Here is a 23,748-nt window from a genome sequence, read left to right as displayed (position 1 = left end):
CTTGATGATGTTACACTCAATGCGTTATTATTTTCGAAAATATTACATGTAGCTGAATTAAGGCTTAGTAAAATGCCTATTAAAGGTTTAACAAATCTGGAGTTGATTTTCAAAATAAGATTTTGTAGCTGTATAACTTCTCCAAATTTGTGTGAACAAAGCCTGAACAGAAATTGCGATAAGAAATTGTACAGACATTATTCAACACAGTGCTGAATTGAATCATCACATTGATGTTAGTTAAACTAGTGGATGTTTGTTGGGCTGTTTGTTGATCAGCGTAACGCGGCGGGTTTTAAATCAATCCAGCAATTTTTCATAGTATATCCGTTTTTATCCGTAATTTGAATTCACATCCTCATTTCTATTAATGTATACGAGAAATGCTTGGAATAAACCGAGATTCCAAACCTTATACCAGAGCTAAAAAACGCACTTTCATTGCCAATTGCAAAATAAGTGCATTTCAGCGATGGTGTCGCGTTACGAAATGCAGCGCGTTATATTAATCATATTCAAAGCGAAAAATCTTAAAATTAATATACCATCAGAAAGGAAATTTAGTGAGAATAATTTTAAACCTGTTTAATCATATGTCCCCGAAGTTAATCTTCGAATGCGGACCTAATTTCTCATTTCGCCTCATGGTGTCGCGTTACGCTGGAATGTGTCATATGCTTTTTTATTTTAATGAATTGTTCTATAGAGATTAGTGTCTTAAATCATCGCAACCTGTCTTAAAATCGATTACTAATTACTGGGGCGATTAATCAACATGCGATTTTCGTTGGGTGAAAGCTGTTGAGTATTCCTTTTAGCTGTGTAGGTTTTCTTTTAACCTGCGCTCAATGCGGAAGCGTCATTAAGGTGGTTATACAACAAAGCCACAAATCGGCCATCTTGGAAACCACGTGCTTTTGACGTAGAACTACGTCTGTCTTTTCTATATTGGGGTACACTTTAAAATTGCAAAAAATCGAAAAACGTCACGAAAATATGATAGACTTTGATCGTTAATATCTTAGCCATTTCTCGATGGATTTTCAATTTTCTTGGACCATTCGATCAAGGAAGAGTCAACGCTTCATTCCCGATGTACACTGAAGTCGTTTTTTACGCGGTTGTTTTTTACACGAATCGCTTTTTATGCGTTTTTTTTTCACTCGAATTTCGGGATTTTTGCGGTTCATTCAGACATACTTTGGAATTTACGCGGGGTTTAACTTTGTTTTAATTCACGTGGCCCATATCATCCGCATAAAAAATGACTCCAGTGTATTACAATATATACGTATGATAATATTTAGTATTGAAACTTGCTAACAGTTTAGGAATTGGTTTCGGTGAATCAGTCAATCTCATAAGTGCATTGCAAGCTTCTTCTTCCATAGCACTACATTCCAACTGGAACTTGGCCTGCTTTTCAACTTAGTAATCTATTAGTATTTCTTTAGTTATTGATTAAAAGCTTTCCTTGCCCTTTCCTTGCATTAGTATGTATCTTGTGTGGTAAATACAACGGATACACTATGCCCAGGGTGTGAGAATGTTTCCCACCCGAAACATCCTAGATCGGATCGAGAATCGATCTCGCTATCTCCGGATTCTGCGCCTTTGTTCTCAAGGCTAACTGGGAACCTCAAGCCGGCATAGACGTCAAATTAAAGCAACTTACAGGACTTTTAACTCGTTTCTGCTAACTTACACGCGCGTTTTCTCTGTAAAGCATGAAGTCGTTTGACGACAGCTGCTCGCTTACGTCTATTGATGCCAGTAGAGAGGCTCGGAATCTTTTTCGCTGCTGCAGTAAATGCGTTCTGGTAATCTTTCTTCGGCTCTTGGTGTCTGCTGGAGTAAATGCAAAGTCCGACTCCTCACGTGAAGGAATGATAATTATTATCAATAAACTCTCAAATTGTCAAGCAGCGGCCAAGGCAGCGCAGCGGTACACTATCAGCCAGATTTTTGGAATTATCATTTGATAACTTCGCAGGTGTGAAAAGTAGGCGAGTTGTTATTGGCGATAACTTTTCAAATCTTGCAACACAAAATTATTATTTTAATGTAAACCAAACTAATCTATTACCAATTTAATGTAAACAATGAAGCTCAATCGAATGTTTGGCATTGTGTTTTGGTGTTATGTAGGGAAAAAAGTTCAAAAGTAGCATTCACCAATAATGCTTCGAATCAAGATACAATTATCGAACGATTCTTACTCTCTAGCGAGTTTTTATTAATTGATAATTTGGATATGTGATCGATTATTCATCCTCGTTTATTTGAAAAAAATATTTTTATCATCCTTTTTAAATGTTCGTCTAAAATCTCACTCAATCTCAGGAGAGCAGGATAAACAGCGAAAACAGATTCACCCTGGGCTTGAAACACGCTTGCTTTGGTCTCATCGAACAGAAAAGTCGTAAACCTGTACATTACATACAGCTGCGTAGTTCAACGTCACCTTTGCGTACAACCCGATTGGGCTGCACCTTTGAGTTTTTCTAATATTTTTTCAAGAGCACGAATTGAGAGAACCACAACGCCAATGGGGGTGAAACATCCGTGGATCGTTTGCTTAGTCATGCTAAACAATCGACTTTAATTTCAGAATTGTACGAAAATTATTACGCTAGATTTGAACTTTTGATAATAGGAGTAGAAAATCGTGTGGTGAATTTAAAACTCACCACATGGCTTGATTGTATAATCACCTTAACAGTATAATGAAAAACCCAAATTTATCCCCAAGTGGTGATTATGCCTTTCTCGATTCGATATGTTGGATTCGAATTAATGTTGTAAATGCTGTGCTAATTGCCTACATTTTGGCGGTTAAAATATTTGATGCAACTCTATCACGCTGCTTATAAATTACTCAATAATTGAGTAATTTTTAAGCAATTATTATGAGAGTAATGGATTGCGTCATGGCTAAATTTATTAATGACTTAAAGTGTGCATGTAAACAGCGTATTTGTTAAAAGAAAAATAGAAATATTATTCAAATCGAATGAGTTATTAGCAAACAAAACCAATAATGTCCAACTAGGAAAGTTTCTCCGTCGAATGAAACTAGTTGCACTCGAATCGGTCAAGTCCTTCTATATGAAACGTGTTTAACAATAAAAAATTCCCGGGGCTACACACACACACACACACACACAGTCAGACATGTGCTCAGTTTTTCGAGCTGAGTCGATTGGTATATAACACTATGGGTCTCCGAGCCTTCTATCAAAATTTGGCTTTTGGAGTGAAATTATAGCCTTCTGGTACAACTTTGTTGTACGAGAAAGGCAAAAATAAATTTCCCCATACTAGTTTGCATGCAAACTTGAAACGGCTTGTGCTAAATTAGTTTTAATCCAAATGAGCTCAAATTTTCAGAGGACACTCAGAACATGATAAAAAATCAGATGAGCACTGTGGAGCAAAATCGATTTTTTGAACCACCCTAATGTATATATATATATATATATATTTAAAGTAGCGCAAAGAGTGAAGCCAAATCTACCTATTGAACTGTCAAGCCGTCTACCTATCGAGCGAAGTAAATGAATACGATTTTTTTTTTCAAAAAGTGATTAAAATGTGGCGAACATAGCCAATATATGACAATAAGTGCAAAAAACAGCTTTTTTTCAAAATCGCTCTGTCGGTACCTCTGAACTATTTTTTAGAATTTTGGGTTGTTCTACAAAAATGCTCCAGATATGATTTTCTTTCATCTATGGCTTGAGCACCATGGCTTTTCAAACATGATGTTTTTTGGGACTTCTTTACGTTTTTGTTTTTGCTACAATAATAGTAACACTTTCATATACCTTTACGCCAATAAATCAAGTCTGTTCAACCAGATCTCAAAAGTGCGGCATCTATACCGACGCGGCAGCTCACCCGGATACATTATTTTATCTTACACAGTGTATAACGATTTATCATTGGGTATGCCCTTTTGATGCGTTAAGGTGTATGATTGATATGATTGTATCCAAAAAATCGGTGGTTTACAGCCTTTCATAATTTGTCGGATTAAACCAGATTTATTAATTATTACTAATAGCGGAAAATTCACACAATTATAATTATATACAATTTCTTCCATTTACTCTCACTTCAGTTCCAGTCGATTAGAATACACCGAAGACATTTTCGAGTAGGAAACGAAATAGGAGAGAGCAGTGCTAAATGCCTAACCTAACTCATAAAACCACTCACTGTAATCTTTGGTAGGACATTTCTGAAGGAATGTTACCAATATAAATATTCAATACTAGTTATTCATTATCGCGCTGCAATGAGAAAATTGACTAATTTCATTATTTTCTCTTAAATTTAACGATTTGCATTTCTCACCCGTAAGATTTTTGTTCAATCCGCTGAGATAAACAATCAACCATGCGTTCACCATCATTTCACATGCAATTGAGTCATTTTATACTACTATTCGGGCGGTTTGGCCCAGGCCCATTTTTTAAACATTCTTTTTCATCGTGCCAAAATTCAACGAAAGACTGCTGCTAGCGAACCGTATAGATTCGATTAAATGATTCGCTTCTTTAGTAGACCAATTTAAGTAACAAATTCAAACATTGATTTGACCGACAAGTAGTAGAGCGGCTTCTGCTTCCTATTGGAGGTATTGGTTTGCATGGGTGTAATTTCTCCAAACTGCCATTTGAATCTTTGCAGAATCATATAAGCAGTGTGTATAAATGTTCTAAAATTTGTGTGTATTAAGACGTTTGTTCAAATTATTTAAGACTTAGATTCAGTGTTTACCAGTATCGCACATACGCCTAAAACTGGTCTGAGACTTAAGCGGTGGTGAAGAATTTTCTTCTGATTTTATCGAATTGATTATCTGATTACATTTAGTTTTCAGCTTATAATTTTCATATTTTGAAATTAATTTCATAATTTTCAGATCGGATACCTCACTCAGAAGTACCGCAGCTGCACATTGCCTCTAGAGAAAATCATATAAAAGAAAGCAATCCTAGCAACATCTGCTATGTCATATCGGGAAGGTTTCTGATGAGGTATGTAGAGTAGAGCCATTTGAGATAATGAAGCTCTATTCAATTATAATTCTTCTCAGTTCTGTCTTTAAATTTCAGTAGGCGAAACAATACTGTTACTTGAAACTTACAAAATCTGGCAGCAAGCAAAGTTTAGCGTTGATGCGAACATAGTATTCATTTGTTATTGAATAAAAATTCAATTACAAATTCAGTAATCCATTTCAATTGAATTTCAATATCATATTGTGTTATTGGTTTGTTCTCGAATACCTATTCAATAACTGACTCAGTCCTTTGTACAATTTCTTACTTTGAGTTATTCATTTATTATCAAAATACTGCCAGTTGCCTACTGCCTACTCAGGTGTTATTCATATTAATTTTAGTTATTATTTTTTGTTATGTTAACTCTTAATCACACCTTATGAATAACTTATCAGGGTATTGTAGTATTTAAAATTAATACCTCGTCAAGTTATTCACAAGTTATTTTCTTCTGCTCGGGGAAGTTCAAAAATTGATTTTAAATATTTTATTTAAAAAAACATATAATGTTCTAGTATTCCAATTTCCAGTATTCCGCATTGTTTTTAATATTTTATAGCCATTTGATCCAGATTTGATGTACATAGTTTCCTTCCATGGATTCACCCTCCCCAAACTAAGAAAGAGATTTACAAATGCAATACTTACACAAACAGTTTGCACATTCCGCCGCAATCCTCTGATAAACGATCCACGTTTGTAACTCTAGTATACTGGCAGCACTCATAGCTCAGACGTTTTGGGCGATTATCACCTAGGCCACGTTATCGTTATGTCGAATGTTGGAAGCCTGTTGAGTAAAATAGAAATGGAGAGAAAACGCATTAATAATTCAGTTGGTTTAGCTGATACAGCTGAATGCTATAGACTGACAAACAACAACCCAACCCAAAAACTAAAGCCGCTTTTCTACGGACACACGGTGCTAACAATATGAAATATTCTGCTCGATCAGTAGTTCTACCAGCAATGGCAGAGTGCAATATTTTGGTAAAACAAAATTCGTTGGATTCGAACTTCTGAGGGTGACATTCTGATTGAACTCTTTATTTGCTGATGGGAATGTATTTTTGATGTTTGTTAGAATTTAAATTTTAGCCAGTTTAAGAAGACTTCGTTTGGGCTGAAATTTATTAACAAGTCCTACTTGTCCTACCCACTCCCGGTGCCAATGGGTATATGTATGTATATTGCATGTACTGCAAGACGTTTTATTGCATCGTATGTCTAGGCATGCAATTCAAACTGTCCCGATCTCCATCGCACTGAACATAAATTCATCTCATCGGGTATAGGGTAAATGATGTATTTGGGACATCTGAATATATTTTGGACTTTGCGTGTTTTTCGACTTAGCTTCTTAGCTTAGCTTTAGGAATCATGTGTCTCTTTGGCCTCTTTTATAATAACATTTCTAACCGCATTTATGTAACAAAATAAACAAAATAGATGTCCAAAATACCATCATTACCCTACGGCACCAATTTCGTCACTTCTTTTTGTTAACATGCATGCTCACTGCTGAAAAAATCACAGAAATAAGTAATTAATCAAATACTTTTCCATTGCTTTGTTTTTTATGGGATAAACATCGGAGCCATGAGATGAATTCCTGGAGCAGTTCCCCTATCTTAATTTTAGTTTTTCACGATTTTCAACGTTTTACTCGTTTATAGAATAATTTCTCATATGAAAAAATATTCTATAAACCTGTCGAATATTATAACAAACAAAACTATTAAGGTGAATCGCGTTGGAGCCCAATTTCAAATCTACATAGCACTTTTGAGGGCACATAACTTGAAAAGTGAACGACAGTCAAAAGCAAAAAGTATTTTTTCACTTTTGCTCACTTGCAGCATACATGAAAAAATGGTTTCCAGATGTGCTAACCGCCTAAATATTCACATTTGTGCGAGCAAAAACGCGAGGTGAGAGATAGCACGGCCATTGTGGCTGCCATTTTTGGACGCCGCCGTAACTCACCTTAAAGGAATGAAGAAAATCCGTTCAGCTGTTTTCATGTTATGCCAATACGAATTTAAATCATTTCATTTTTATAAAAAGAAGAAGTTAATTGCAAAAATGGGATTAGGCCTGACCTACTAACATCGATGTACGTGCAGCAATTCCAAAAGTAGACAAAGCATGTTTATAAGATTTCCCACTTCTTTCGCCTTATACCTAGCTGTACAAGCACCAAGCATAATCAATGTAACTAACTTCTTAAGTCTTGGTGGCGGTCGTACTATGCCGTATACCTTTAAATAGAGTGTCATTCAAGTCCAAAAATGTTATTTAGAGATTTTGCTCATCCATGCTTTGTTAGTACCAAAGAGCTGAGCAAAACACACAAAGATTCATTTTGCACCCTTCAAAATAGGCGTGCGGTGAAAAAAAAAATCTCAAAGCATGACACGCAAAAAATGTGTCTTGATCAACTTTGCTGTTGAACGGAACCTAGATCTAAATTGAATAAACTCCAAAATGTTGTGTTATTAGAGAAATTTTCTTTGACCTCCTTCCTCTACAACAAAGCCGCAAATGTTAGTTCCACACTGTCAAACGGGCTAATATTTTTGATTTTGTCGTTCAAACAGTTGTTTCGTAAAAGCTAACTTTCCCTCCAAAAACGATGTTTTATAAAGAAGTCCTATGGTAATGTGACCAAACCTCGCACTCGCAGTTTTCACGAGACACTGCCTTTTTCAACTTCATTTTTTAGTATTCCGAAGTCAAAATACATGGTGAATGCACTTTAAATTTGATTTCGATAGCTTACTATTACGTAGGAATGATTTTCCATAAATCGTGTTTTGAGTCAAATGGGTTTGTAGGAATCGTGGCCAAGCTTGAGAATGGCAGTTCCACTACTTGGTGGATTAATGATGGTTTTTATCGTGATTATATTTTATGATCGACAGCTCAGGCACATAACAAACGAAGATTTTATCGTGTTTGCTTGTTGGACACTTTGTAATAAATAGAAGCAAGCATATGACAAAGGCATATGACTAGATTTTGCACAAAGGAATAAAGTTTAGTATCATGATCTATCATATTGTTGTTTGTTGTTGTCTAAAATATTTATTGTGCCTTGCAACAAAATGACAACTTTTATTATCATTTTTCAAGGCTTCCACAGATCTGAAAAATTTATCCGCAGTACAAATAGCACGTGCTATCAAAGCATTCACCGCTACAAACTAACAACCCTATAACCAGAGACCGGCGGAGTGAAAAACTGTCGAAATGGCAACGTATGAAAATGCATGAAATCGTGAAAATAATACTGGCAGCACTTGTACTTTTTGCTTGCTTCTTATGGATGCAAAAAGTAAACAAGTCGAAATGGAACCACTTTTGACGGTTCGATTGGAAACAAGATGGCGTCTTCGCTGATCTCTTATTCTAGTATTTCTACTACAAACCACCAAGTGGCGGTCAAATTTTCAAAATTATCAACCAAGCTATTGCGACGAAAAATAAGCGGATGAATAGATATTCTATACGCGGTATAATAACACTTAGGGCCGATTTCTTCACCTCCGCTTAGTGCTTAAACCAGGTTTAAGCGTATGGGTAAGCACCGCTTAAGAGTTAAGCGGAGGTGAAGAAATTGGCCCTTAGCGTTAAAAAAAATCGAAAAAATTCGTAATCTACAAGCCTAGACTGTTGTAACTAAAATATAGCATCTCTTCCATCCATTACCATAGATATTGATTCGAGACTAATCAGTATCTGTTAGAAGGAAGCAGGGTACTCTCCAACAGTCGAGATCAAAGCAACCAAACCGGAAGATCAAAGTAGTCATGTGTAATGACAACTCTTGAAGCCGGGAACATCGCACAGTCCTCGCAGTCAACGCATCCAGTACAACATTTATCAAATCTCCATCGATTCTAAAATTGTGAAAAATAAAAGAGCAGATTTTTGCCAACTGTGTATGACATCTCTGCTACGTCCACGCTAAAGAGGCGAGCTCTGCTAGGGAAGTCTGGGGGAAGCTAGAAGCTGTGTTTGAAGACAACGGGCTTACATGCCGAGTCGGGCTGCTGAGGAAGCTGATTACAACGAACCTCAACCATTGTAATTCCATGAGACGTATGTAACTCAGATCGTGTCAACTGCTCATCACCGGAGAGTGGGTAGGAACCAGGCTTGTAAAATGTCATTTGCATGTCATTTGACTAATTTGTTCATAACTTTCTTCAGAAGCCAAATTTACTTTCAAATTTTAGATGTACGCATAACGCTTGAGTAGTGCTATATTTTTGTCCAAAGGTACATTGCTCTAAATATAACATCTGAGGCTAGAGAGTGAAATCTCTCCAAAATGTCACGTGTCATTTGACATAATGTCATTTGAATGACATTTTGCTTCCCACGCCCCAGATTACATATTTACAGCAATGTCTTGTTAGACAAAGTTGTAGCTAGCAACATTTAAGCGCTATAAGTTTGTCATACTTGATACTAGATAGCTAACTACTGAAAAAAGTTCTGGGAAAATTATGCAAACGAATGCAAATGACATTTTACAACACTGGTAGGAACACTGCTTCTCGCAGGACTCCCGGGTGATTATCGACCCATGATAATGGCGATTGAGAATTCTAGAACGAAGATGACTGGCGATTGTATTAAAACAAAATTTTAGGGCTCTCCTTAACCGTGCGGTAAAACGCGCGGCTACAAAACAAGACCATGCTGAGGGTGGCTGGGTTCGATTCCCGGTGCCGGTCTAGACAGTTTTCGGATTGGAAATTGTCTCGACTTCCCTGGGCCTGGGCATAAAAGTATCATCGTGTTAGTCTCATGATATACGAATGCAAAAATGGTAACTTGGCTTAGAAACCTCGCAGTTAATAACTGTGGAAGTGATTAATGAACACTAATCTGCGAGGCGGCTCTGTCCCAGTGTGGGGATGTAATGCCAACAAGAAGAAGAATTGAATCGAAATTACTTGAAGAAGTCAACACAAGTAAAGAAAAGATAGCGTTTGTTGAAACGAAGGTGCTTCCGAACAAGCAGAAGCAAGATGTTAGAATCGAAGCGAGATCTGCGGAACATACGAAAAAAGGAAAAGGGTTTTCGACTCTTGGTACGAAGAACCGTAAACTGCATCTAAATCCACAGGAAGCTAGTTGTGCAGTAGTTGCTGCTGATCAGGCTGTGATGAACTTTGAGGCGAGGTGTTGTGAAGCTTGAAGCTAAATGTTGCCCGAATAGTACCTCCATTGAAGTCTACAATGTCAAGTACATTCCTGGTATGTGCAACAACTTACAATCCGTTAGCCAAATCGTATCGTGAGACCACAAGATGCTGGTAAATCGTGAAATAGTGAAGGTCATTGAATATCATTGAGATATTCGATCCGCCATTGGAAGCACCGCAACCGCTGCACTAGGCACGGTGGCTCCGGATCAGAGAAACGACTGGTATGACGGCGAATGTGAGCAGTTAGTTGAGGAGAAGAATGCAGCATGGGCGAGATTGCTGCAACACCGCACGAGGGCGAACGAGGCACGATACAAACGGGCGCGGAACAGACAAAACTCGATTTTCCGGAGGAAAAAGCGCCAGCAGGAAGATTGAGACCGTGAAGAGACGGAGGAACTGTACCGCGCTAATAACGCACGAAAGTTCTATGAGAAGTTGAACCGTTCACGTAAGGGCCACGTGCCACAGCCCGATATGTGTAAGGACATAAACGGGAACCTTCTTACAAATGAGCGTGAGGTGATCCAAAGGTGGCGGCAGCACTACGAAGAGCACCTGAATGGCGATATGGCAGACAACGGTGGCGGTATGGTAATGAACTTAGGAGCACGCGAGCAGGACATGCCACTTCCGGCTCCGAATCTCCAGGAAATCCAGGAGGAGATCGGCCGGCTGAAAAACAACAAAGCCCCTGGAGTTGACCAACTACCAGGAGAGCTGTTTAAACACGGTGGTGAAGCACTGGCTAGAGCGCTGCACTGGGTGATTACCAAGGTTTGGGAGGATGAGGTTCTGCCGCAGGAGTGGATGGAAGGTGTCGTGTCCCATCTACAAAAAGGGCGATAAGCTGGATTGTAGCAACTACCGCGCAATCACATTGCTGAACGCCGCCTACAAGGTACTCTCCCAAATTTTATGCCGTCGACTAACACCAATTGCAAGAGAGTTCGTGGGGCAGTACCAGGCGGGATTTATGGGTGAACGCTCTACCACAGACCAGGTGTTCGCCATACGTCAGGTATTGCAGAAATGCCGCGAATACAACGTGCCCACACATCATCTATTTATCGACTTCAAAGCCGCATATGATACAATCGATCAGGACCAGCTATGGCAGCTAATGCACGAAAACGGATTTCCGGATAAACTGATACGGTTGATCAAGGCGACGATGGATCAGGTGATGTGCGTAGTTCGAGCCACAGGGGCATTCCCGAGCCCCTTCGAAACGCACAGAGGTTACGGCAAGGTGATGGTCTTTCGTGTCTGCTATTCAACATCGCTTTGGAGGGAGTAATACGAAGGGCAGGGATTGACACGAGTGGTACGATTTTCACAAAGTCCGTCCAGTTATTTGGTTTCGCCGACGACATTGATATCATGGCACGTAACTTTGAGAGGATGGAGGAAGCCTACATCAGACTGAAAAGCGAAGCTAAACGGATTGGACTAGTCATCAACACGTCGAAGACGAAGTACATGATAGGAAGAGGCTCAAGAGAGGTCAATGTGAGCCACCCACCACGAGTTTCTATCGGTGGTGACGAAATCGAGGTGGTTGAAGAATTCGTGTACTTGGGCTCACTGGTGACCGCCGATAACGATACCAGCAGAGAAATTCGGAGACGCATAGTGGCTGGAAATCGTACGTACTTTGGACTCCGCAAGACGCTTCGATCGAATAGAGTTCGCCGCCGTACCAAACTGACTATCTACAAAACGCTTATAAGACCGGTAGTTCTCTACGGACACGAGACCTGGACGATGCTCGTGGAGGACCAACGCGCACTGGGAGTTTTCGAAAGGAAAGTGTTGCGTACCATCTATGGTGGGTTGCAGATGGCGGACGGTACGTGGAGGAGGCGAATGAACCACGAGTTGCATCAGCTGTTGGGGAACCATCCATCGTTCACACCGCGAAAATCGGAAGACTGCGGTGGGCCGGGCACGTAGCCAGAATGTCGGACAGTAATCCGGTGAAAATGGTTCTCGACAACGATCCGACGGGAACAAGAAGGTGAGGTGCACATCGGGCAAGGTGGATCGATCAGGTGGAGGACGACTTGCGGACCCTCCGCAGACTGCGTGGTTGGCGAAGTGCAGCCATGAATCGAGCTGAATGGAGAAGTCTTTTATGTGCAGCACAGGTCACTCCGGCCTTAGTCTGATGATAATAAAAATAATAATAATCGATCCTTCTGATAATTTGATAGCAACCGGACTGCATGGTATAGTTGAAGGAAGCAAAACGGTTTGGCAGAAAGGGTGAACCATGCCGTTGTTGAACGAGCACGATGTGGCAGCAGCAATACTATCTTATAAACCGTTCACCAAGCAAGGAGCACAATCTAACACCAGAAGAAGCCTGCAGACTTGGTCTAAGCCAGATCTTTCTCGTGTGCGGACCTTCGGAGTCCACGCGATGCACCCTAACTTTCACCTACTCAGTGACTGAGTAAAATTATATTGCCATCTCTTTTCTTCCCACGGAAATGCTACTCAGTTTCCGTCAAAACCAGGATTACTCATAGTTTTGTCCTGCTTTTGACGGAAATTGAGTAAAATTTCCGTGGGATAGAAAGAGAGAGCAATACAATTTTACTCAGTCACTTAGTAGGTGAAAGTTAGCGTGTGGCGCATGTTCCGAAGCAGCAAAGAAGGAAATGCGATACGAAATCTCGAAACCAACCAGCACGGTTTTGCATCAGAAACAAAGGCATACCGACTTTACAATACGAACACCAGGAAGATTTTCAAAAGTCGTGACGTTATTGGAGGGAGCGCGCAATACCAGGCAAGTTGAAAAATAATTTCATACTTCCGAACAGTGGGTTTCCGTATCATACAATTACAGTTGAACACCAACAATTAAATCCTAGAAGATCAAGCATAGCTAGGCATATTCCGTATCTGAGGACCATATTCACCACGAATTGAAAGCAAGTATGGAGGGAAGTGCAACAACTGATCCTTGTACTGTAACCGAAGCACTAAACAGCAAAGATTCGAGTTCGTGGAAGAATGCTATGGATGAGGAGTATCAAGCATTGATCGAGAACAACGCATGGGAGACAAAACTGAACGGAAGCGAAAGGAGTTTTAACCATTAAAGGCGCAAGGCGATTTTTTTAGAAATTGTCGGAAATATTTTTAACGTAAATAACCATTGAAATTATTAACATTAAACGTATTTTCGGTTTGTTGTTTTAAAACAACATTGCGCATTTAAAGGTTAAGATATCTTCAATTCACCTGCCACTGTAAGCTGCATCTTGGCTCAACTGAAGCTGCTAAACTGTCGATGTACGTAAACGCAGACTGGGCAGGAGATTGTCGGGATCGGCAATCTAACTCTAGTCTGTTTCGGAGGTGGTATAATTGCTTGCAGTAATAAAAACAATCTTGCGTTTCGTTGAGCTCCACCGAAGCCGATTTCGTAGCATTAACTGAAGGATGTCAAGAGCTCATCCAGATGATCAAACGTATCATTGAAGAGAGAAGAGAGAGTTGATTATCCAGAACTAAGCATATTAAGACAAGATATTTTTTGTCCGTGATTTACAAGAGCAATGCAGCATCCAGTTAGAATACTGACCTACTGAAGATATGTTGACAGATATACTAACGAAGCAATTACAACGTGTTAGATTGCAAAGGTTACGAAGTGAAATAGGAATCAAACCGAATTCGTTTGAGGAGGAGTGTTGTAAACTAGCAACCAAACCGGAAGATCAAAGTAGTCATGTTTAATACAGAATAAATATTTCCATTATTCAATGAAAATAGTTTTCTGTCAAATTGTCAAATTAAGTTAAAATCTGTTCAATAGAAGTTAATTCTCGGGTACTTTTTCAAAACGGCGTATGTCGCAAATTGTAAACAAACCCGTTTTCAACAGCATATGGCATCAAATTCATCTAAAAATGTGTATATCTTCAAAGCCACATGAAAATGGGTTATTTAAAATGTAAATCAATATTTTACAAAACGGTGTAACATCATTATTGAAAATATTGCACATACACCGCTTAGTAAAAAATGTACTTTAAAAAGTATTTCGAACAACTAAATAGTTTAAAACGTGCGTCTGCTTGTACTTTTTCATCACTGAGTTCAACATTAAGCTTGTTGCTTGAAAATTCTGATTTTTGTTAAGAAAAACATTTTACATTGTTTTTCTGCAGCAAATGTTGTTACGTCGTGCTGTAAGTGTTGCAATTTTTTTGTCGCATGTGCGTGAAACGTTTCAACTTGAAGCAACATTTCGACGTATCAACAATTATGCAGCATACGGAGCAACGTAACATTTCGACGAAAGTAGCATCACCTCGGTCATGCTGACTTATCAGAACGACGTATGTGATTTATCTTTTGCAGAACGTTGCAACATATATTTTTGTCAAAATAACTGAAATGTTCACACGCTGGACAGACTTCAGAGTCAGTGACGATGAACCTTTTCTTAATGTATCGTTGAGGTGAATTCACTTGCAATAAAAATGTGTAGTTTTTAAATAGGAATAAAAATGAAATCTGCAAACTTCCAAGCCGATTTTCTCAGCTTGATGAAAATGTTACATACGCCGATTTGAAAAAGTACCCGAGAATTGTTTTTTTTAATCGGGTATTGGACCACCCGACATTAGACATTAGTTTACTATGTTCTGAAAACTCAGATGTGAATATTGTAGTGAATACGATTGACCATCTGATTATTTAAACTAGGCCAACAGTTGAAAAGGGCGTACAGCCAACATTTATTTCTTCTGATTCTTCGTCCACATATATAGCTTTATATGTAGACGAAGAATCAGATGGATTAAATTTTGGCTGTTACACCCTTTTCAAATGTTAGTCTAGAATAATCAGATGATCAATCGTATTCACTACATGTGGAAGATTTTGATTTGAAAAATGTATTGGAGGTAACCACTTTCCTTCGATGAGACTCGAACTCACGACCCTCTGTACGCTAGACTGGTGCTTTTAATCAACTAACAGGCTGTCTACTTTTCTGTAAAAACGAATTTCCCTGATTTTTCCAGGCAAAAAAACAAAAGTGTCATATCTAGATTTTTGCAGCAAAATCATCAATTCAAACTAGTAAATATTGCGAAAAACTTTTTTCAAATGAATTTATTGGAGGCCTCACATTTTTTTCGTAAATTATTTAAGACATTCTCTAGGAAATACATACCTCCAAAATTTTCTTAACAGGTACATCTAGAAATTTCTTCAGCCATTGAATAAAAAATTAGTTCAGTAAATCCATTGGAAATTCTTCCAAGTATTCCTTCCAAAAATGCTATAGGCATTCCTACGAAAAATCTTCCAGAAATGAATTCAGAAATTCCTTTAAATAGGGAATACTAGATTTTTTTTTAATTTTCGCTCAGAAATGCCATCATAACTCCCTCCATGATTATACTCAGAAATTCCTTTAGGGACTCCTTCGAAAATGTCTCAATATCTTCAGGTACTCTTTTGAAATATCTTCGAGAACAAGAATACTTGTAGGGGTTTCTTGGGAAATTTATTTAAGATTTATTCGGTAATTTGTTTACAGAAACTTTCCAGAAACTGGATTTGATATTTCTTCGGCAATTCCTTCAGAAATTCTTTTAGCAATTCCCTCGGATATGTTTTAAGGAATTCCTTTGAAAACTCCTTCAGCAGATCCTTTGAAAATTTTCTTTAGAAACTCGTTTGGAAATACATCTAGTTTTCCGACGCTTTTTCTTCTTCTTCTTCTTCTAACTGGCTTTACATTTCCCACTGGGACATTGCCGCTTCGCAGCTTAGTGTTCATTCAACACTTGCACAGTTATTGACTGCGATGTTTCTAAGCCAAGTTACTTTTTTTGCATTCGTATATCATGAAGCTAACACGATGATACTTTTATGCCCAGTTTGCCGATGTTGTCGAAGAAACCAAACTTGCCCTACAACTACTTGCCTTGTACAACAAACTGTCAAGTTAAGCGTGGGAAATAATGTTAATGACTACATCGCCACTAGCGTTGTAGAACTTACGTTTCCATTGGAAATACCTTCAGAAAATGTTTAGAAATTCATTGGGATTATTTTTTAGAAATTCATTCGGAAATTTCCTCACGACAACTTGAGAAAACACCGGAATGCTTCCGGATATTCCTACGAAAATTCTAGTAGTGATTCCTTCGGACATTTCTTTGAGAATTTCTTTGGAAATTTAAGAAAATTTCTTCTGAAATTATTTCTGGAATTCCTGAAAGAGATTATTCCAGCGATTTTCTTAGAAATTCCTCCAGTAAATTTTAAAAAAATCCTTCGGACATTCCTAAAGAGTTTCTTTCAAACACCCTATTCACAAATTTATTAGGTAATTCATTTTGTAATCCTTTTGAGAACTCCTTCTAAAATTCTTTTAGAAATCCTTTCTAGAATACCTATAGATTTTTTTTTGTTGAAAATTCCTGTTGGAAAATAAATTTGTGAATTCTTTCGAAAATCCTTCACAAATTGCTTTAGATTTTTTTTTTTTGAAAATCCTTTCAGATTCCCCTTTATGAATTCCTTAAAGAATCCTTCGGAAGTTCCTTCTGAAATTCCTTTAGAAATTCTTCCAGGAGTTCTTTCAGGGACTCAACTTGGAAATTTCACCAGAAATAATTTAGAAAATTATGCAAATAATTTCTAGGTTTTATTCCTTCAGTGATTCTTTGGAAAATCCTCTTAAAATTGACCCGTAATTCTATCGAAAGGTTCCTCCAGGAATGTATTTGAAAAGTCCTTAGCAATTTAGAAGAAGATTCGAATTTTCGAGGGAATTCTCAAAAGAATTTACAATGCAATCCCTAATTGATTTCTCTAATAAATTCTTAGATTTCTCTAGGTATTGCTTCGGAAATTCTCCAGGAATTCCTTTGAAGATGGCCGAACGTATTTTTGTCCAGAAATGTTCAAGACATTTCATCAATTGTATTCAAAGTTATGGATCATTTCCATCTTTTGGGAGAGTTTCACTCTTGATGAATTGATCACCGGGTAACTATCGAGAAAAATGTATGGATGAATGTTTAAAGTAAGGAATGCCTTCGTAAATTATTCAGGAATTCGTTCGGAAAAATGTTCAAAACATTTAAAAAGCAGTTTTTTTTTGGAGCCATTTTGGTGTTATATAATCTCATAAAAGCATAGATATCAGAGTGGGCACCATGGTCATTTTTCAAATCAATAGTTTTTCGATACTATTCGGGGTCCCAAACAACTGTGCAAAATTTAAGCCCGATTGGTCGCTTATGGAAATTAGTATGGGAAAACGTACATTTTTGCATTTTTACTTCTAGAGGTTCCAGTTCATCGTAAACCAAGTGGCACATTGTGTTGAAGTATAATCCTAAGGATGCCGAAAAATATTGCTGAAGAAGGTACTTTGTTAGAATGTCCACAAAAAAAGTTATAACCCTTCTAAGATTGCATGTTCAAACTATTTGCAATTTGCCAGCACTGCTGAAGCTGAACTACATAGACCAGTAATTTAACTGAATGTTATATCAAAATTATTTATTTTATAGGGCTGGGAAGCTAATTTGGAGTTATTCTGAATCATTTCTCAACATTAAAATCGGGTCAAGAATGAAAACAAAGTTTTGCCCACAAACAACCATAAGTAGCCTAGTGCCTATAGTCTAGTAGGTAGTGCTGGCAGAAACATTGTTTTTTCCATATGGTTCGAACAATCAATCTTCGAAACGTTATAACATTTTTTGTAGACGTTCCAGCAACGTACCTTCTTTAGCAATGTGTTTCGGCATCTTTCAGGCTATATGCTAAGGCAATGAGTCACGTGATTGAATATAAATTGAAGCCGATAAGAGCAAACATGTAAAAAAGTGCGATCTCCCATACTAATCTCCATATAAATTTAAAACGCAATGCGGAAAGCGTTGACGCAATCAATCGAGCCCATATTTTGCACAATTGATCGGGGTCCCAAAACGATTTAGGATAACCTTGATCCCACTTGATTGGATGAAGTTTGCGTTTTTCCATACAACTGCGCCCCACTCTAATAGATATTCAATTCAGTGGGACACGTGTCACAGCTCAGCTCCGTCAGTGGAGGTCGATAGTAATTGAAAATCGGGAACAAAAATGGGGCTGGGTCTGCCACAGCTTACGTTAAGGTGAGTTACGGCGGCGTCCAAAAATGGCAGCCACAATGGCCGTGCTATCTCTCACCTCGCGTTTTTGCTCGCACAAATGTGAATATTTAGGCGGTTAGCACATCTGGAAACCATTTTTTCATGTATGCTGCAAGTGAGCAAAAGTGAAAAAATACTTTTTGCTTTTGACTGTCGTTCACTTTTCAAGTTATGTGCCCTCAAAAGTGCTATGTAGATTTGAAATTGGGCTCCAACGCGATTCACCTTAAGGCGGAAACGAAATCCGTAAACAAGAGTTAGACTGGAACCCAGCTGGACAGCAGAGGTGGACCCAGAGATTCATCACGGCGTAGCCTCCATAAAAAAATAAAAAAGGCGAGTGAAATACATCTTGCCAACATGCACAACATGTTAAGCTGAAGATCGCCCAGGATGAAGATCTTTTAAGTCAGCCCTTTGCCCCACACGGTAAAAATAAAAGTTTGGTAAAAAATAAATTAGTAAGCATGGACAGAAGTTTGTCTATACTTTTCTTTGCTAGGCGAATGTGCTTATATAGTATATGGGTGAGTATATGGGTCGAATAAAAAGGAAGTTCTAGTTTACTACAGTTTGAGTAGTAAACGTCACTTGTGAACAAATAAGAGACTCTACTACACTACACATTTTGAATACTACAAACAACTATGCGAAATGTAGTGTTTTACTACTGGTTTTTATAATCTGCTCTAGACATTGCTTCTCATGTCTTAGATGCAGGCGTATTTTTGGGATGTGTTTAAATTTTAAGTTCGGATTTTCCCTGATTGAATCAGGAATTCCCTGATAACTCCAGGTTTTCCAGGTAGTAGACACCCTTACTAAGCAACGAAGGACCTCCGTTGGCTTCCGCAACTTGGCGGATACTAAATGCACATTATTGCGAGAAAATTGGATAAGAATTACTACATGAAAAGCTTCACTTCAAATATGAAAAATTTCCCTAGAAAAATTGGTAAAAAAAACCTGACATTCACAAATCAAAATATCAAATTTTATTCACAAATTATCAAATTTCATTTACATTAGCTCAATACGGTTGTAGCTAAAATATAGATTTACCTACCACTGAAACGATGCCAATTTTACAAACGGTGTATTTTTACTGCTACCTACCTAAAAGGTTTTTAAGTGAACGAAAATAGTAGAACGAAAAACTTGACGTCCTGACGTCAAAGCTACGTTCTGCGGCCATCTAAATCAAGTGAAACAATAGGGCGAGAGGCTGAAAGCTTTCACAAGGCGACTGGAAAGCAGCATGTTTTTGAAGTGGTATCCAGTGGCGTTCGAATTGTTGTGGATGATCAAACCACATGAAAAGCGATGTTCTGCTACTAGTCTACATCCACACCACAGCGCGACCACATGCAGACGAAGAAAATCGAGAAAACGATTTCCCACCCATCGGATAATCTCAGGTCCACCACCTACCCAGCTTCTGGTCTGTACTCTTCCCACAATACAACTCGACCCAAGCGTACGAATAATTGACGACGCTGATGACGAGGACGGCAGTGTATCGAGGTATCGATTCACCATTCGTGCTTTTGAAAGGAAAAGCAATGAGAATCAAGTGAGGGCTTGTTATGTAGATGCGGCGTTGGAGCGGAACGAATGGTGAATGGTTTTCCTATCGTCTTCCTTCACCAAATATTGTGCCTTTTCGATTGGATGAAAAGCAATGAATTGAATTCGTAATTATCCAGTGGGTGGTGATGATTTGAAATTTGAATTGATTTATTTTTAATTTGAACTGAACACTGTTTTATTTGTTATGTCAAATATAGTTGACAGTGACGTTTGTTCATCTGACCCTCATTTAGGTTCCAGTGTGTGCTGAGGACCCTCGTTCGTGTGGCTTCGATAACCAATCGAAGCCTTTTACCCAGAGTGTAAAATAATCGAATATTTTTGGTGAAGTCCACCTTTCTAAACTTGTCAGCTCACTTGCAGACACATTCATAGTCGGCTATGGACTGTCAATATTCAGTTGAATATTAGTCATTGAATATTTATGCACATTCTACAAAGTAATTTATCACAAAGAACTGAATCCGATTTTCATCCGTGAGGCACTTTCAACGGTAAACATCAATATAAACAATGCTAATTATGTTTTTTCTGCACATAGTAAGCACACTCAGTGACAGTCGAATGACTGAGTTGGTGGAGTAGTCGTCCGACTATGTCATCCTATGTTTTGAATAATTATGCGATGTTTGTCAAAATTCGGACCGAAGTTGCTTCATGAAGATGAATATTTTAAGCTCTGCTTTTACCTATTAGATCAAAGAGTATGTTTTACTTCACACGTAACATACTTCTCTCAAGTCTATTACAGGGTTACAGTATAGTTATACTGCCGATGTGTGTGATTACAAGGAGAAGAAAGGAACACGAACGAAACTCACGTGGCCTTTCCTTTCGAGCAGAACCACGTGATCATTCAATAGAAAAGCACGAAGCCGTCGTGCTTCAGTGAATCTTTATTAACAGTTTAGTTCATTGTGCTCCAATCTCGTGGATGTGTTTTCACCTTTAAATTGAGTCGAATTGAATAACATCTAACGGGGGACTTGTTTACTTCCAACAATGAGGCGATAATGCGAGAGAAACGTAATTCGTTGAAATGTGGAACTATATTGCGTTCGGATATTTCATTTTTCTGCAGGATATTTACAGAGCCGTTAAAATGCAGAGGAAGTGTTCCGTTTTCCATCTCATCGTGAAACAAAAAGGAATACGAGGAATACAGCACCAATTCCGTGGCTTCTTTTTGCAAACATGCATGGTCACTGCTGAAAAAACACAAAAATGGGAAACAAATCAAATTCCTTTTCATTGCTTTGTTGTTCATGAACATCGGAGACATGCGATCCAGAAGCAGTAACCCTACATAATTTGTCTACGACGATTATACTGCGTAGACAAGTCAATTACAGGAGCACGTTCACCTCAATTCGGGAGATTTGTGCCATCGCCTTCACAGAATTTCTCATCACGCACCTGACGGAATAGGAAGTGAACAAAAAGGAATGGAATATGGATGGGAGAAAAATGGGAAGTTTGGGAAAGGTACCTTTGAAGAGGACATACAACGTATACAACACGTACAAAAGCTCATAGCTCCTAACCACAACGGGTTATGAACAACAGAATACTTTGAAGGTTCAGGTTTCTGTAGTCAATTTCACTTAGTAAGTGTTTACCAAATATTTGGAAACGCAGTTGCGCATAAACTGGGCAGTTACATATCAGATGATAAGAAGTTCCGGATTCACAACCATTACAGACAAAATATTCAACACGTTGAATATTTGCCATGTGATAGTTGAGTCGGAAGTGACCTGTCAAGGCCTTGACTAAGACACTGCAATTCTGTTTAGACAGATTAGCTAAATAGTTAGCTACTACTGGAGATGGCTCTGGGATATACAATTTTGTTTGTCGACATGAATCCAAACTACTCCAATACCGTTTGTGCTGAGTGGAAGCCCAAGAGCTAATCAAACGCTTCACCCAACACTTAGATATTGGAATAGCTGGCTCAGGACCAAAAAAGTCTTGTGATGCTCCAGTGCGAGCTAACTCATCAGCCAATTCGTTTCCAGCTATGGAAGAATAGTAGTACCCATAATCGGTAAGTACAAGAAAGTGCTTCTTGTTTGAGATGTATGTGTAGTGGGACAACGTCGAAGAGAACCTCGAGAGCAGCCGTGGGAGTCGAAGAGAACGCACCAGTCATTGCCATTAGGCACATCCTTTGAAGATGGCCTAATTTAGACTGAATTATCCTCACTTCACCCTTTTGCCACCACACAAGGCATCCATAAGCCAAAATTGGTCGTACAACTGTTGTGTAAATCCATTTGATATATTTGGGTTTAAGACCCCAAGTTTTACCAAAAGTTCGTCGACATTGGCCGAAAGCCATACACGCCTTTTTGACTTTGAACTCAATGTTAGGTGTCCAGGAGAGCTTGGAATCAAGAATTAGTCCCACATACTTTACCTGATCCGTTACATTGATTTCAGAGTCAAAAGATGTAATGGGCGAATACCATTAGGGTTACGTTTTTCCGTGAAAAGTACAATAGATATTTTATTCGACACCAACTTTCGACTGCCTGAAGAGCGTTTTGCATCAGGTCGAATAAGTAGTAAACACAAACCAACTATCAATATTAGATAGTCGTCGGCAAATCTATAGGTAGGAAAACCGCCATTATTGAGTAATCTCAATAGCGTATCTGCAACGAGATTCCACAAAAGGGGAGATAATACTCCCCCTTGGGGGCAGCCACAGACACTTAATTTCCTAATCGCTACTTGACGTAATGTCGAGTAGAGATGTCGGTTTTTAAGCATCTGGTGAATCCATTTGGTAATTATATTAGGTAGCCCATGACAACGTGCGGCTTCCAATATTGCATCGAAAGACACGTTGTTAAAAGCACCCTCAATATCTAAGAACGCACCCAAGCATGATTGCTTTTGAGCAAATGCTTTCTCAATGTCGTAGACAACCTTGTATATAAGAGTCACGGTGGGCTTTCCAGATTGATAAGCATGTTGATTAACATGAAGAGGCATGTTTGCCAAACAGTCACCATACGAATGTGATGATCGATAATGCGTTCTAAGCATTTCAGAAGAAATGAGGTTAGACTGATGGGTCTAAAACTCTTTGCTTCTTCATACGAAGCGCGTCCTCCTTTTGGATAAACTTTACAGTGACATCCCGCCAGGATATGGGAATATACCCAGTAGCAAAACTGCATACTAAAAGTTTTTTCAAAACATGTTTGATATGGTCAAAACCCTTCTGAAGAAGAACGGGATAGATCCCATCTTCCCCTGGAGATTTGTAAGGAGCAAAACTATTAAGAGCCCATTGAGTCGATTCAGTAGTTATGATTCTACGAGCCTGAGCCCAAGACCCATAACTACATGAAAAGACATCAGGAACATCCGAAGATGCTATATCTACACATCCAGGGTAGTGTGTATGAAATAAGTGCTCTAACGCTTCTTCGTCAGAAGAAGTGTAGTCGCCATTTGGCTTGCGAATTTTGCCAACTTGGAAATCCTTGGATCTCGCAAGAATTTTATTCAATCGACTGGCTTCACTCAAATTGGAAACATTTGCACAAAGGTTTTTCCAGCCGAATCGTTCAGCAGATCGTAGAGCCTTCTTGTAAGCTTTGCGAGCCAACAAAAAATCTGTCCCTGCTGAATGGCGTCTGTTCCAAAACTCCTTCTACA

General features: G+C 38.6%; 1 protein-coding gene across 4 annotated transcripts in view; it reads right to left on the bottom strand.

The window, feature by feature from the left end:
- LOC134226093 (tumor necrosis factor alpha-induced protein 8-like protein) overlaps positions 1-23,748 on the bottom strand; it is a 94,733-nt gene that overhangs the window by 32,623 nt on the left and 38,362 nt on the right. For 3 of the 4 annotated variants that reach the window (XM_062706639.1, XM_062706642.1, XM_062706640.1), the window contains exon 3: positions 5,721-5,862. In XM_062706639.1, coding sequence (XP_062562623.1) covers positions 5,721-5,799 — 79 coding nt within the window. In that variant the 5' untranslated portion in view covers positions 5,800-5,862. Of the gene's footprint in view, positions 1-5,720; positions 5,863-23,748 lie in introns of those variants that run through there. The other variant, XM_062706643.1, reaches the window with a different exon arrangement.

The sequence above is a fragment of the Armigeres subalbatus genome, chromosome 3, assembly GCF_024139115.2.
Source record: "Armigeres subalbatus isolate Guangzhou_Male chromosome 3, GZ_Asu_2, whole genome shotgun sequence".
Classification (NCBI taxonomy): Eukaryota; Metazoa; Arthropoda; class Insecta; order Diptera; family Culicidae; genus Armigeres; species Armigeres subalbatus.
The sequence above is the reverse complement of the archived record's forward strand: the minus strand, read 5'-3'. Positions and strand labels throughout refer to the sequence as shown.